General features: G+C 40.0%; 1 protein-coding gene across 1 annotated transcript; it reads left to right on the forward strand.

Annotated features, from left to right (window-relative positions):
- Positions 1-1,180: 1,180 nt before the first annotated feature.
- Positions 1,181-10,265, forward strand: LOC119479409 (sulfotransferase 2B1-like). The gene is made up of 6 exons (XM_037754962.1): positions 1,181-1,427; positions 3,086-3,297; positions 7,774-7,900; positions 8,195-8,289; positions 8,438-8,618; positions 9,393-10,265. The coding sequence occupies exons 1-6, from the start codon at positions 1,289-1,291 to the stop codon at positions 9,500-9,502; spliced, it is 864 nt and encodes a 287-aa protein (XP_037610890.1). The 5' UTR covers positions 1,181-1,288; the 3' UTR covers positions 9,503-10,265.
- Positions 10,266-16,694: the final 6,429 nt, after the last annotated feature.

Raw genomic sequence — 16,694 nt, forward strand, 5'->3', positions numbered from 1 at the left:
TGATAGTTTTCGCAATAGCTGTATCATTATTTTGAGATACAAACTCATTATTTTGAAATACTAACTCATTATTTTGAGAAGATTTCACATTATTTTGAGACACAAACTCATTATTTTGAGATACTAACTCATTATTTTGAGAAAGTTTCACATTAATTGGGGATACTAAGTCATTATTTTGAGAAAGTTTCACATTATTTTTAGACACAAACTCATTATTTTCAGAAAATTTCTCTTTATTTTGAGATATTATTTTGCCCATTATTTTGAGAAAGCTTATTATTATTTTGAGATAACTACCAGTCATTATTTGGAGGTACTGTCATCACTTCAAAAACGTTTATCATTATAATGACTATAATGACTTACAGGATCTTTTTTGGCACAAATGGGCTTCCATACCATTCAGACCAATATGAAGAAAATGCTACTTCTACTGAGTCTAAAAAAACATTGATTACTATACACGTTCATAAACTACAGACTTCAGATCGTTTATCATTTATAAACTCCACAAAGAAGATTATATCGTTTCTAAACAGTAGAAATCATTACAGTGTCTGATAGTTTTCGCAATAGCTGTATCATTATTTTGAGATACAAACTCATTATTTTGAAATACTAACTCATTATTTTGAGAAGATTTCACATTATTTTGAGACACAAACTCATTATTTTGAGATACTAACTCATTATTTTGAGAAAGTTTCACATTAATTGGGGATACTAAGTCATTATTTTGAGAAAGTTTCACATTATTTTTAGACACAAACTCATTATTTTCAGAAAATTTCTCTTTATTTTGAGATATTATTTTGCCCATTATTTTGAGAAAGCTTATTATTATTTTGAGATAACTACCAGTCATTATTTGGAGGTACTGTCATCACTTCAAAAACGTTTATCATTATAATGACTATAATGACTTACAGGATCTTTTTTGGCACAAATGGGCTTCCATACCATTCAGACCAATATGAAGAAAATGCTACTTCTACTGAGTCTAAAAAAACATTGATTACTATACACGTTCATAAACTACAGACTTCAGATCGTTTATCATTTATAAACTCCACAAAGAAGAAGATTATATCGTTTCTAAACAGTAGAAATCATTACAGTGTCTGATAGCTGTGCTGTCTCACTCTGGGCGGTGCATCCGCTCTGGGCGGGCAGGGGGCTGACCTTTGCACAACACCGGAGAGAGTTTATAAGCTAGACCAAGGGAGACTACCAGTGTACAATATACAAATCATTCCAGCTCCAGCTCATTTTCCTGCTCTGAACTATGACTGAGGCAGAGCTTCACACGCTGTACAAGGGGGTCTACATGCCTTCATATCTGCACACTCCACAGAGCCTGAAATACTACGAAGAGTTCACTTTTCGCCCAGATGATATCATCATTGTAACGTATCCCAAGTCCGGTGAGTTGTTACTCTGTTACTTGTTGAATGTGCGCACCAGTATCAAACAGACCAAGTTTAAATAAAGGCACTACGACTCAAAAGTGGAATTTCTTAAATGTCTGTTAATGAAAAAGAAGACTTGTTGTTAATGTGCGCACCAGTATTAACATGTCTTAAAATAAAAAGGTGTGTCGCACATTCTTGGTGTCAAATGTATATTTGCACAAGTAACTTATCGTTAGACGGTCGTGGATTTTCAGATCTAGTTTTAGCCCACTTAAGTGGGATTCCATACATTTAGGCTATGTAAGATAAAAAAAGACAACATTCAATTTACATTCAAGCAGCCTACTTGTAAATGTACACACCCATTTCATAGTGTGACTGCTTTCCTGTGGGGCTTGAACACAATGTTTACCTCATGGATATTGGTTTACCCTAAAGGCAAAGCTTTTGGTGGTGCGTTCGAGTCACTTTGATTCAAGAGTCACCTGGACATTTTAAATTTTGTGAAGTCGGGTCACTGTACTTGGATTTCGAGGACTAACTTAAGCATAAACATTTGACTGTAAGTACTGACATTGACAGTACTGACGCTGGCCAGTATCGAAACAGCCATCAGCACCTTGAACCCTTGAATTAGTGATGTGTCTTCGCAAACGAGTCGTCTCTAAGAGCCGACTTTTTTAAGTGAACGATAGGAGCATTTTTTTTTTTTTTTTTTTTTAGTACAAGGCAGAATGATAGGATGATCTTCTCCGCGCCACGGGCACTCTATGCACTGACAGTAACGGAATGTTGTGTAAATGACATCCGTGCGACCAATCAGGTGATGAAAGACAAGGATCATACCATCAAGCAAGGGGATGCGCGGCGCGCTGGCGTTCTACAGGTATAGAGCAGGAGGGAAAGGAGGAGAGAAAGAGAGAGGAGTATGGTGCGCGAATAGCAGACACGATGAGTGACAGTCGGAAACGAAGCAGCATGTCAAATTATGGTATTCTGGAAATTATAAGGTGTAGTATAATTATATTGAATAATTTAAGTGATGTATGTGCACACATACTAATCATAGGTCAAAACAGTGCTAAATTCGGCTGAATTATAAAAGGCAGAAGTGGTAAAATGAAGAGCCGTTAGGGAGCCAAAAGAGACGGCTTTTCTTGGTGAGATGAGCCAAATGATCTGGATCACTGAAAAGAGCCTGAATTCCCATCACTACCTTGAACCCGCATGAATCGTGTGGATTCAATCCGGTGAGTCATCGTGCTGCTTTCTCAACAAGTAGGAATTTTGGAAGCTTGCCTGAAGCCTTGCCCATGTATTTAAAGTGGAAATGAAACGTTTAACCAAGTTAAAGCTTCAGTAGGCAATCATTTTTTGGAAACTGGTTGAAGTTGTCTGTGGTAGAAGTGTACTGTGTGAAGAAACTGTACCACACTTCTGAGTCCTTACCGCGGCACTGAACAAATACCACAGTAAAAGTTTTATTCAAAACCAAACAAATCTAGTTTCTATGGAAACAGAAGTTAGGATGACAGGTTGGGCCACCCACATACTGTAGCATACCTGCAATATCAGCAACACTTTCTTTTCCACAACATGAATGGAAACAATGTGCATTTGTCATTAGTGTAACTATACATTTCAGAAAAACTCCTGTTTGCTTTGTTTAGGTACGACTTGGATGCAGGAGATTGTCCCTCTGATAGTGAGTGGAGGAGATCCAGCTTCTGTTGAGACTCTTCATAACTGGGACCGTGCTCCCTGGCTGGAGCAGACTCGGGCCTGTATCCTTAACCTTGAAGAGAGGCCGTCTCCACGACTGTTAACTACACATTTCCAGTACAACATGATGCCTCCATCTTTCTTTGAAGTTAAGCCAAAGGTAAATCTGCCATATAGTTTATGTTCATGGTCATTATTAAGGCCTTCGATGCAGTAAATAAGTTTTAATTGACCGATCGTAAGTTCCACCCCTTTTCGCTTTGTGCTCCAATAGCAGTTGAGCAAGCTTGGAACCCAGCTGAACCTCGGTCAGCTTTCTCCTTTCCTGTTGTGTAATACCGGGCAAAGAGTATAGAAGCAAAGAGATTAAACTCTGGTGCTTTTTTGACAACAGCTGTTTGATGGCTCTGCGGTAGCACTGCCGCCATTTTGGACTGAAAATGCCAATGGATAGCCATGGATGTATAAAGAGACGTCTGTAAATCAAATCAACTTCCCAGTTCAAACACTTAAATAGACCTCATTTAAATTATTATTTTCTAAAAGTTGTAAAATGAACTAATAGCTGAATCCAGAATTATTTTCGACTGCACTGCACCGCCCTGCACGCTCATATGACAGTTTGGTTCTGCCAGCTTCCTGCTAGCTGTATGCGGCTGTAATAATGGATATATTGGCTGTAATTCATCACTTTTATTATCTTCTAATACACCCATGGGCTGTATGCTGTACGCCTGTACCGTGGTGGATGTATTAACGTCTCTGTTCCCAAACAACTGGCTATCGGCCAGTAGCTAGTAATGCTAGTAGCATGACATTAACAGAATTTAATGTAGTTTTAGGCTATTTACTAACACACAGGGCAAAAGCACAGGACACAACCTCTTCTACATCCATGGTCTGTGGTCTATTGGACTCCATTTTGGATCCTTGACATGAAAAAGTTTGAGATTGCTCTCAAAATAGAATAGAAATAACGTAGTTTTACTTTTGTACGGCACTTTGTAGGCGGACGTTTAACTGGTGTCCTGGAGTAACTTTCAGTCCAAAATGGCAGAAGCATATTGCTGCTGGGCGCTGATGTTGCAATGGAACGATTAATTTGCTTTCACTTCTTATCGATATACGTTCTTTGGTATAAGGCTAGAATGAGTACCATATGCCTTTTTCATGACAGACATGTTGATAGACCATCATGCAAAAAGCAAATACAGATGTTGTATTGGAACCAGTGTAAAGTGTTCCCTTTGTATGTCCTTTGGCACCCCCTAGTGGCGTCTGCAAATAGCTGTACTGAAGAGGAAGTGAGGTCATTGTAAACAAAGAATAACAGGAAGTGGTGTTCAGGAAGCTCCTTTTTGCTCAGGGAATCATCTGTGTACAATCTTCTTAATCCTGTGCGTTAAATCCACAAAACCGGCTTCATCTGTAAGTTATTCACTAATCACAGTTATGTGAACATGTTTATGTCACCATTTCTTAGGTTGAGTACAGTATTTTGATAGTTAGTTTGTTTTCAACTACATAGAGATTTATTGATGTTTAAAGCATTGGTTCTTGTGTAAACATACTTTTATGCACCTGTTAGTTATGCTAGTGATCTTTTCTCTATTGATATATTATTTAGTACTTACAAGCACATTTATCTGATGTTTGTATTTTGTGCTCTTTTTCAGTTTTACAATATTACATATTTTCCTCCATTAAATCCTGCCAAATACAACAACTCGTCTGTTCCTTGGAGAATGCAATGCTGGAGAATATATTGTTGAGCTGGCTGTATAGCTGAAAAACACGTTGCCTGCAACAACTTTGAGTGAGGACAGCATAGTAAAAAGATGTCCACCTAATGTGGGATTTTAAGAAGGATTTCAAGATAGACAAGCTACACTGCACTTCATCGCCATGGAAACCACAGTCAAGTCAGTAGAGGATCCAGATGAAGACAAAGTGAAAGGCTCACAAGATGGTATTGAAACAAGTACAGTCTTCTCTCACCATCGCTCCAGAAAATCACGCTCTTCACGCTCATCAACAAGCTCTAGTATCAGCTTAGAAGCAGCAAGAGCCCGTGCCAAAGCAGAGGCAGCCAAAACTAGGCTGGCCTTCACAGAAAAGGAGAGTGAACTCAAAATTGAGAAAGCCAAGCTGGAAGCCAGAATTGATTACATCAACCAACAACGAGAAGCTGAAGCTGCTCATGCAGAAGCTGTAGTGCTAGAGACAGCAGCAGCAGATATGGATGGCTCAGACCACATTCAAAATATTAAGTTCTTGCCCCTTCAAGAGAGCGCATTAAAAAGAACTGAGGACTATGTCACCCACCATGCCATGCATCAGTTTCCACAGGCACCTAAGGAAGAAAAGGACGTTCACTACCCCCCACCTCCAGCACTCACACCTCAGCAAGATTACACTGCTCAAAGTGAGGTCCAATCACAGATCATCAATAGGAGACCGATGTACCAACAGAGGGAAACACCGCAGTTTCACACAGATTTACTACAGCAGAGATCACACAGTGCTCTCCCCTACAAGCCATCACACTCAGCCAATACAAATCAAGCCAACACTACAACAGCTGATCTTGCCAGACTTCTTGCTAAGAACCAGCTGGTGTCCTCAGGATTGACAAAGTTTGATGACCTACCCGAACACTACCAAGCCTGGAGGGAGACCTTCATCAACACAATTGAATATCTTGAGCTATCAGCAAGTGAAGAAATGGATTTGCTGATCAAATGGCTGGGTAAGAGTACAAGTGAGCAGGCACTCAGAATTAGATCTGTAAATGTCAGACAACCCTCCCTTGGTCTTAAAACGATTTGGGAGAGATTGAACAAAACATATGGATCTCCAGAAGTAATAGAGAGAGCTCTATTTAGTAAAATAGAGAACTTCCCCAAGATCCAAAACAGAGACAATCAAACACTTCAAGAGCTGGCAGACCTATTAATAGAACTGGATGTTGCCAAAAACGATGGGTACTTACCAGGGCTAGCTTATCTTGACACAGCAAGAGGAGTGCAGCCCATTGTAGAGAAGCTGCCTTTGTATCTCCAAGACAAATGGATGTCTCAAGGGTGCAAATACAAGCGAGAACATGGTGTTGCCTTTCCTCCTTTCTACTTCTTTAAAGAGTTCATCTGCAGGGAAGCTGAAGAGAAAAATGATCCCAGCTTTAACCTGCCCAGTCTCTCTACAACCTCCTACAAGAAAGAGAAGTTTGGTCAAATGAAACCTGTCTCTGTACATAAAACAAGCGTATCATCATCAGATACAGCGTCCAAAATAGAAAATCCTGACAGACTGTGCCCAATGCATAACAAACCTCACTCACTGAAGAAATGCAGAGGGTTCAGGAAAATGAGCTTTGATGATAGAAAGAAATTCCTAAAAGAGAACAATATATGCTTTCGCTGCTGTGCTTCTACTGTTCACCAAGCAAAATACTGTGAAATCCCCATCAAATGTACGGAGTGTGACAGCGATAGACATCTTGCTGCTCTTCACCGTGGTCCTGCTCCGCTGTCACAGCCAGGTTTTTTCCCTGCATCAGATAATGGCGGGGAGAGAGAGGACACAGGGCAGCCAGATGTCACATCGAGGTATACCGAGGTATGTGGTGAGGACTTCAAAGGCAAATCTTGCTCAAATATCTGCCTCGTGAACGTGTACCCCAATGGTCATCGTAAGCTACAGAGAAAAATGTATGTCATTTTGGATGACCAGAGCAACGTGTCATTGGCTAGATCAGAGTTTTTTGACATGTTCAGCATCAAGGGAGCTGCAGTGCCATACACACTCAAAACCTGTGCAGGGATGGTGGAAACAGCCGGCAGGAAAGCCCATGGATTCACAGTAGAATCTACAGATGGAGAAATGAACATGCCATTACCTATACTCACCGAGTGTAATGAAATCCCAAACAATAGATCAGAGATCCCGACGCCTGAAGCCGCGTACCACCACCATCACCTAAGACAGATAGCGAGTGAAATCCCACCTCTCGATCCAGCCGCCGACATCCTGCTCCTGTTGGAAGAGACATTATTAGAGCCCATAAGGTTCGTAAGCAACACAATGGCCCTCACTATGCACCATATGCACAAAAGCTGGACCTCGGCTGGGTCATCATAGGGGATGTATGCATAGGAGGTGTTCACAAGACAAACACAGTGAGTGCCATGAAGACCTGCATCCTTGACAATGGAAGACCAACTTGCCTTACTCTGTGTGAGAATCAGATACGAGTGAAAGAAATCTATAGTATCGAAGGTAATAGCAAGAATCCTCTCCTACACAAACCCACACAAAGTGCATCGTTGGTATCAAACAAGGATAATCTGGGAAAAATGGTTTTCTGTACAACAGAGAATGACAACCTGCTGGCCCACTCCATTGAGGATCTAACCTTCTAGATTCTTCCTAGATGTCATTATTTATTAGTCATCATTATTCTTATTTGTTTCACCTGTGGTTGTCATGCTAGAAATAGCACATAAATGCTATGTGGCAAATTAAAGCAGAATTCAATGAGATCACTCAGATTCAAATATAATGTATATCACTCACAGTATGTTTTAAGTCTTCAAAGCTCCATAGATGGTTAATGGATGTCGTGTCATCACTGCAGGTCATCTATGTGATGAGGAACCCCAAAGATGTGTTTACATCTTCCTTTTACTATCATGGAATGGCATCCTTCTTGGAAAACCCAGGCCCACAGGGAGAGTTCCTCCACAAGTTCCTTGATGGAAAAGGTTGTTCTCATTGTTACACCTATGCAATGTATAGTATATACGATTCAATATTACAATTTAAATACGATTCTGTCATTAAAAAATTGATATCAAAATCGTGAAAAAAAAAAAACAAATGGCGATAGATAGGTGAATCGATTTTTTCCCAACCTACTAACTATGCTCTTTAACCTGGTAACAAGATTTAAAATATTGTTCAATGTTCGTTCAATGCAAAGAAATTACCTGACACTTGCTTAAAGTTATAATTTGCTCATGGTAATAGAATACTTGTGACTTTTTTTCCCCTTCTAGTTATGTTTGGCTCGTGGTTTGATCATGTAAAGAGCTGGCTGAATACTGAAGATAAAGAGCGCATAATGCACATCTCCTATGAAGAGATGATAATGGTGAGATTTAGCAACAATCCTAAAAACTGCCAACTGAAATGTCTTTTCCAAATATTTTCCAAACAATTCTGACCTCACAAGAATACACAGTCATACTGTGAGAATGGTTGCAGGAATATGATATGATCTGTGTTTCTCTGTGGTGCAGGACCTGAAGGACTCTGTGGCCAGAATCGCTCAGTTCTTGCAGAAATCTCTGGACACTGAGGTGATAGAGAAGATAGCGGACCGATGTTTGTTCAAGAACATGAAGCAGAACAACATGTCCAACTACTCTGCTGTGCCTCTTGAATTCATGGACCAGACAAAGTCTGAATTTCTCAGGAAGGGTGAGTTTCAATAAATATTACTTATACAATACACAATAAATTCCACTGTTATTGGTTGTGATCTATATCTTATATGTCTTACGAACTGCTAACACTCGCTGTCCCTGAAAGTGACAGTACATATTGAGAAAAGCTTGTATTTTCTTCAGCTATTGTTAAAAAAACAAGCCAACAAAACTCGCTTGCCAGCGTTAGCTAATGTGTTCAGAAAATGATTCTCTCCACCTTCACATATCACACAGCTGCTTATAAAATATGAAATCCTTGCAGACATAAGTGTGAGCAGTACTGTGAGCTATTTTGTTGAGTTGCCTCTTAGCGAAATGCTCTGAGTGAATTTCATTTCCTGGTAAGCAATGATTCAGTGTTTGTCTAGGGCTTTTATTGTGAAAGGTAAGAATGGAAAGAGTGGAGCTGTAATGCGCCGCCGTTGACAAGGTGGGAGCATTAAAGAGTTTGCCATCTTGGTTTAGACTACGGAGCCTCCTCGTTATTATTATTTTATTACCTTCATAAGTATAGGCGCAACTCATAACCCTCGGCTACAGTACAGTAGTACCATATTTCATATTTTGTGGTGTTTAAATGTTAGACTGCTTGCACAAATAAAGGCTGCAGATCAGTCAATGTGCTTCAGTCCCTTTCTTTTCCCTTGTTAGTTCTCTGTCCTTGAGCGGAGAGGCACCTGATTCAGCTGCATGGGGGAACTTATTTCAACAGGTTCACATACTTTCAAATGTAATCTGATTTCTCTTTTCGCATGTTGTGTTTCAGGAGTTGCCGGAGACTGGAAAAAACAACCAACAGTGACAGAAGCTGAGTACTTTGATGCTGTTTACAAAGACAAAATGAAAGATGTCGATTATAAATTTGTATGGGATTAAAAAAATGGAAATACTTAAAGGTGCAGTGTGTAGGATTTGGCGGCATCTAGCAGTGTGGTTGCAGATTGCAACCAACTGAAACTTCTCCCGTGTACCAAGCATGTAGAAGAACTATGGTGGCCGACATGAAAACACGAATGGTCCTATCTAGAGCTAACTAGAGAGATGGAGATAGCTAGATATAAACGGCTCATTCTAAGCTAACGAAAACATTCTTATTTTCAGGTGATTATGCACTAAAGAAAACAAACATATTAATATTATATTCCATTTCTGCCAATAGATCCCCCTAAATGCTACACACTGTTCTTTTAATTAAAGTCATTCCACCATACAATGATGCAGTTTTCACCAAAATGTTGTCAGGTGTTTCATTGTTTTGTGCTATGACCAATACTGATCTTACTGTATATCAATAACAAATACTGTAGATTTACCAGAAGGCATGTATTATCACATTCACATGCACAGAATTACCACGCTAATGCATATCCATAACTATAACATTATATATACACACTATTTTGACCAATATGACCCTTTTGCTCTTCCTAAAACCTACAATTTTTAAATGATTTTTGTATTTTTTTTGTATTTGTATGTTTGTATTGCATTTTGTAATTTTATATAAAGAGGGTGAGTGCGCCAAACCTTATTATTAGATACAGTATAAAACACTGAAAGGACATTTAAAACAGAAATTGAATATGTATTGTGTACATAAATTAAATCCACAGTTGTTAATAAATTCTATACCTTTGGATTGGATAGTCTTTAATTTCTCCGAGGGGCAATTTGGTTTGCAAACAGCAGTCAACACAACCAATACACATTATACTAGGGATGCATTGATACTGGATCGGATATTGGTCCGATACTGACTCAAATAGCTGTATCGGATATTGGTGACAATGTGGCCAATATACATTATATACTGGAATTTTAATTCCTGTTAAAAATTTTCACCAATGTGCTGCATTAAAAAGGTTTATACCTGAATTGTAATTCCTGTCAATTTTGAAGATTTTTTTGCCAAGCTGTTGATGTACGATATATTACTTTAATAATAAATAACAATTGAATCAATTTAAATCTATGTATTCATTTGTTACATTTTGTTTTACAAAGTTAAGACTACAATGTTTAAAGGTACTGTTTGTAACTTTTTACACGTGTAAATTATTGCGGGTCGGTGTCCCATGCGCGCTCGTGTGTTGCTACGCTGTTCAGACTCAGACACAAACTACACAGAAAGACCAAAACCGCAAAGTTATATCTAGTGAAGCCCGTCTTGCAAAACAGTGTTAACTCTTCTTGCTTCAGCCTCCCGACCGCAGCCAGAAGACACAGGGGAGACCGTAGCTTTGGTCTCCAGGGCCGGAGTCTCTGCTGTACTCTGCTCCTCTGCCTGCCTGCTTGCCTTCACTCACACACGCATGCGTGCACACTACACACTGCAGAAGAGTTAGTTTAGCTCTGAGAATATCTAATAAATGTACAGTGGAAGTTTGTGCAGAAATAAATGCTGCAGCTCCTCCAGACCAACAGAGGTTTCCCGTGTCGTTTCCTGCTGCTGAGTAACTAGACTGTGCTCCGGAGCGGGTAACGTTATCGTCTCCGACAAAAACTCCGGTGTCTCCCCTGTTCCTTCTCTGCATTCATGGAGAGACCTTCGTCTGGTCAGCTAACATTACTGCCAAGCAGGTGAAATATAGAGTGATATTGTGGTTTTAGCTGACGTGTGTCGCCTCACTGTTTTGACCGATGCTCGTTCATGTCTTTGTAGAGCGAGCACAAGCGCGAGCAACAGGACGCTGACTTTTGTCGACTTAACGACCACAGGTGTCGCTGTTTACAAGCAATTTCTGATTCTTACATAGAGTCCCTTTAAGTCAAGCCTGGTGTTTCTTTACACATAAAAGAATGATCCCAGTCACTTCCACACAGTGAGGCATACAGCTTATTGATTAAACACTGGTATTGGATCGGTACTCGCTATCGGCCGATACCCAAAGAGAGAGAGAGAGTCATATTCTACCAAAATGGTCTGTGTTGACCAATAAAATATTATAAATAATAATAAGCATTTTCAGTCCAAAATGGCGACAGCAGCGGATGTTGTCAAAAAAACGGTTTTGTCTCTTTGCTTCTATACTATTTTGGGGACACTTCACCAATGGAGGACAAGAACAAGCCACAGGGGCTTTATGACCTTTTCTTTGGGGCTTTTAATTTTTTCATTATATTATTTTTGAGTTTTTTTGGCTATATTTGACTTTTTTGTTTCTATATTATATTCATTCAATTTTTGTAACTTGTAATCTTGCTTTTATTGTTAAAAACCAATAAAACTGGATTGTATTTTGTACATGTCCAACCAAAGTTCCTGACTTGCTCTTTCTCTGAGGGTGCCACTCACTCCTTTTTAAGGAAAGGTAAGAGAGCTCCTGCCTCTGGAGAAAAAGCTCACAGTAGTTTGATCAATTTGAATTTAAATTCTTAGCAGCAAAGCTGAATACTTGCTAAAGTTAAAGCCAAGTTGCTATATTCCGATTTGCCTGACCAAATAGGATTTGCTTGGGTTTGTTTAATGTTCTAAATGTTGAGTTGAGCTTTGTGTGGCTTATGATAACATTTCTCAAACACAGTAGGTGTTTTTGGCAATGCCTGAAGTGGAAAAAAATAAGGCAAGTCAAGGCAAGGCAGCTTTATTTGTATAGCACATTTCAACAACAGGGCAATTCAAAGTGCTTTACAGAAACATTCAAGAACATTGCGACAAAATGCAAAAGAACATTAAGAAATAATTAAAACAGTTATAAAAACATTAAAACATTAAAATATTAAAGATTAGAAAATAAAAACAAGCTAAAAATAAAAGCTAGTATAGAAGCTGAAATTGCATAAAACTCAAAAGAGTAAAAGTTCTAGTGCAGTGTCAGATCATTATCTGGTTTAATAAAAGGCACCCGCAAACAGGAAAGTTTTAAGCTTTGTTTTAAAAGAAGTGAGAGTTGGAGCGGTCCTGCAGGGTTCTGGGAGCTTGTTCCAGATATTTGGTGCATAAAAACTGAACACTGCTTCTGCATGTTTAGTTCTGACTCTGGGGACACTAAGCAGACCTAATCCAGATGACCTGAGAGGTCTGGATGGTTCATAACACAGCAGAAGATCAGAAATGTATTTTGGCCCTAAACCATTTAGTGCTTTGTAAACCAGCAGCAGTATTTTGAAATCAATTCTCTGAGAGACAGGCAGCCAGTGTAGAGACTTCAGAACTGGACTGATGTGATCCACTTTCTTGGTCTTAGTGAGGACTCTAGCAGCAGCGTTCTGAATCAGCTGCAGCTGTCTGTTCGATTTTTTAGGAAGACCAGTAAAGACGCCGTTACAGTAGTCAAGTCGGCTGAAGATAAATGCATGGACTAGTTTTTCCAAATCCTGCTGAGACATCAGTCCTCTAATTCTTCTTATATTCTTCAGGTGATAGAAGGTTGTCTTTGTAATTGTCTTAATATGGCTGTTAAAGCTCAGGTCAGAGTCCATGACTACACCAAGGTTTCTGGCTTAGTCCGAGCTTTTTAACATCACAGATTGTAGGTGAGCACTAACCTTAATCTTTCTTTTTTGGCTCCAAAAACTACGACCTCAGTTTTGTCTTTGTTCAGCTGAAGAAAATTCTGGCACATCCAATTATTGACTTGTTCAATGCACTCACTCAGTGCTTGTATTGGACTGTAGTCTCCTGGTGATAGAGTTATGTAAATTTGTGTGTCGTCTGCATAGTTATGGTAATTTATTTTGTTGTTCTCAAAAATCTGACCCAGTGGGAGCATGTAGATGTTAAACAAAAGAGGCCCCAAGATGGAGCTTTGGGGAACTCCGCATGTGATTTTGTTCAGCTCAGATTTGCAATTACCCATAGACACAAAGAAGTTCCTGTCTTTTAGGTAGGATTTAAACCAGCTGAGTGCTATGCCAGAAATACCCACCCAGTTTTCCAGTCGGTCTAGTAATATATTATGGTCAACCGTGTCGAATGCAGCACTGAGATCCAGTAAAACTAAAACCGTAGTTCTACCACTGTCTGTGTTCAATCGGATGTCATTGAAGACCTTAACAAGAGCAGTCTCAGTGCTGTGGTTTCGTCGAAAACCTGACTGGAAAACATCAAAAGAGTTGTTTAGTGCCAGAAAGCTATTTCATTTTTGAAAAACTGTTTTTTCAATTATTTTAGACAAGAATGGAAGATTTGATATCGGTCTGTAGTTATTTACTATTGATGAGTCCAGATTGTTCTTTTTGAGGAGTGGTTTGATGACAGCAGTTTTCAGGGCCTGTGGGAAGACTCCTGAAACAAGAGATGCATTAACAATCTGTAAAAGCTCTGAGACCATACAATCTGATACTTTTTTGAAAAGGCCTGTTGGCAGAATGTCAAGGCAGCATGAGGAGGATTTTGGATGTTGTATGATTTCCTCCAGGTATGTCTGATTTATTGGATAAAACTGTGTCATGTTATTTGCGCCAGGTTTAAGTGGACGCAGGGGAAACAAACATCCTGTACCTGCTATGGAGGAAGTGACTGCTTGTCTGATTTTGTGAATTTTTTCTGTAAAAAAGGATGCAAATTCATTGCAGGCCCTGGTGGATAAAAGTTCAGAGGCTACTGACACAGGAGGGTTTGTTAGCCTGTCGACAGTAGCAAACAGGGCACGTGCATTGTTATTGTTTTTGGTGATGATGTCAGAGAAGAAGGACCGCCTTGCATTTTTCAGTTCTGAATTATAAATGCAAAGTCTCTCTTTATAGATGTCATAATGAACTTGTAGATTTGTTTTCCGCCACTGGCGTTCAGCTTTTCGACACTCTCTTTTTTCATTTCTTACCAACATGGTATTTCTCCATGGAGATTTTTTCTTACCAGAGACAGTCTTCACCGTGGTGGGTGCAATGGTATCAATAACATTTGTCATTTTAGAATTGAAATTATCTACAAGCTCATTGACAGAGGTCCAGGGGAGGGTGGGTGTGGAAGAGAAAACCTGAACAAATTGATCACTGGTATTTTCAGTGATATACCTTTTTGTGATTACCTCTGTCTGATCATTTTTGTACACAGGAAGAGTACTCTCAACGAATACACATGAATGGTCAGACAGAGCAACATCCATCACTACAACCTTGGAAATGTTCAGGCCCTTTGATATGATTAAGTCCAAAGTGTGTCCCCTATTGTGTGTGGGCTCTGTCACATGCTGACTCATTCCATAGTTATCAAGAACCTGACACAGTTCTTTGGCCCCTCTGTCCTGTCGGTTGTCAACATGGATGTTAAAATCACCAACAATGACTACACAGTCAAAGTCAACACAAATTACAGACAGCAGTTCAGTGAAATCATCAAAAAAGTTTGCACAGTATTTAGGTGGCCTGTAGATATTGAGAAACAAAGCTCGAGAAGAGGAGTTCAGCTGAACAGCGACATATTCAAATGAAGCAAAATGTCCATAAGATATCTGTTTGCATTGGAGAGAATCATTAAACAATATGGCAACTCCACCTCCTTTCTTATGCATTCTAGCTTCGCTCATAAAACTAAAGTTGGGAGGAGTTGACTCGATAAGAACAGCAGCACTGTTATTTTGGTCTAACCAAGTTTCAGTTAAAAACATAAAATCAAGCTTGTGCTCAATAATAAAATCATTGATTAAAAAAGTTTTTCCTGCCAAAGACCTGACGTTTAACAGGGCTAGCTTTAATGTGCTAGAAGCATTATTATTATTTTTTGGGACATGGTTTGGCTGGCAAGGAATCAATGCTAAATTTGATAAATTAGCACAATCAGTAAACATCTTCCTGTTTCTTCGCAGATTCACCATTCTTTTTCTACTACTTATTAGAACTGAGATAGAAGAAGCTCTCATCACACAGGGCCCCAGCTTATCCTGGAAACTGTCACATGTATCATTAGCCTTGAAGCCTGGACCCAACACATATCAATCTGTGCTTGCAACATTTTGTAAAGGAACATCCTTATCAGGCTGCGGAGACAGAGGCTGATTCCATTGTGGAGGGGATGGAGGTGGTATGTGTTGTGCTTGTGGAGATAGTGCCAAAGTTGTTCGAGGTCGACCTCGTGGGGGGATCATGGGAGAGAAAATGGGTGTAGGGCGGGGAGTAAGTTTAGTTCCAGCATTGACCAGCTCCTTCATGTAGTCAGTGAACTCCAAGAGGGGGGAGGAGGGAGAAAGGTTGATAAGCGAGGATGAGGATGCCTCCTCTTGTCTCTGCTGTATCCCAGGGCTGGCTTGTGGTGGGGGGTGAAATGATTCTCCTTGAGGTCCCCTGGCACATTGTGTTGTGTCTTCCTCCAGTGGTGATTCCTCTTGTCTCGCGTCCTTGGCAGAGGGAACAGATGAATGACGCAGGAAGTAGAATAGGTTGGAGTTGAACAATTTTACTCCTGACTTGTTTAGGCAGAGTCCATCTGCCTTGAAGAGATGTCTGCGGTCCCAAAAAAAGTTAAAATTGTCAATAAAATGCACTGAGTGGGATTTGCATGCTGTTGAAAGCCATGTGTTCAGTCCCAGCAATCTGCTGAATCTCTCGACTCCTCTTCTGATCGGCGGCAGGGGTCCACTGATAAACACCTGAGCATTCACAGAGCTGACCGTGTTTAGCAGACCAGTAAAGTCCCGTTTCAGCATTTCAGACTGTTGCTTCACAACATCATTCGACCCAATGTGCAATACCACATTTTTCACATTTGGGTGTGCAGTCACAATATCCAGGATTCTTTCTGCCAGATCAGAGACCATATCTTTGGGAAAACAGAGTACTTTGATGTCTTTACTCCACATGCTTTTCACATCTTTAACAGCAGCATCACCCACAATCAGAGTTTGAGTTTGAGGCCCAGTTGTTAGCATTCCCTGTAGCCTTTTACCTTCAGAGTTGCTTTTGGTTCTTACCCTGCTGTGTGAAGAGTTGAGATTATCCAGGGCATCAGATCGAGATCCAGGGTCCTGCAACAGTGGAGCAAATCTGTTCTCCAGTTGCAAACTTCTTTGTTGGGGAGGTTTGTTACTCATCCTTCCTTTCACAGTTGTCCACGGTTGGACCTTACTTTGTACAGGGGTTGATGAGGCACTATGCTCGGATGCTAATGCAGGCCAGCCGGTCGCATCAT

This window comes from Sebastes umbrosus, chromosome 20, assembly GCF_015220745.1.
Source record: "Sebastes umbrosus isolate fSebUmb1 chromosome 20, fSebUmb1.pri, whole genome shotgun sequence".
NCBI lineage: Eukaryota > Metazoa > Chordata > Actinopteri > Perciformes > Sebastidae > Sebastes > Sebastes umbrosus.

Coding starts and splice junctions, on each gene's coding strand:
- LOC119479409 (XM_037754962.1), top strand. CDS start 1,289: ATGACTGAGGCAGAGCTTCACACGCTGTACAAGGGGGTCTACATGCCT. Junction 1,428..3,085: donor TGTAACGTATCCCAAGTCCG/GTGAGTTGTTAC, acceptor TGCTTTGTTTAG/GTACGACTTGGATGCAGGAG. Junction 3,298..7,773: donor TCTTTGAAGTTAAGCCAAAG/GTAAATCTGCCA, acceptor TCATCACTGCAG/GTCATCTATGTGATGAGGAA.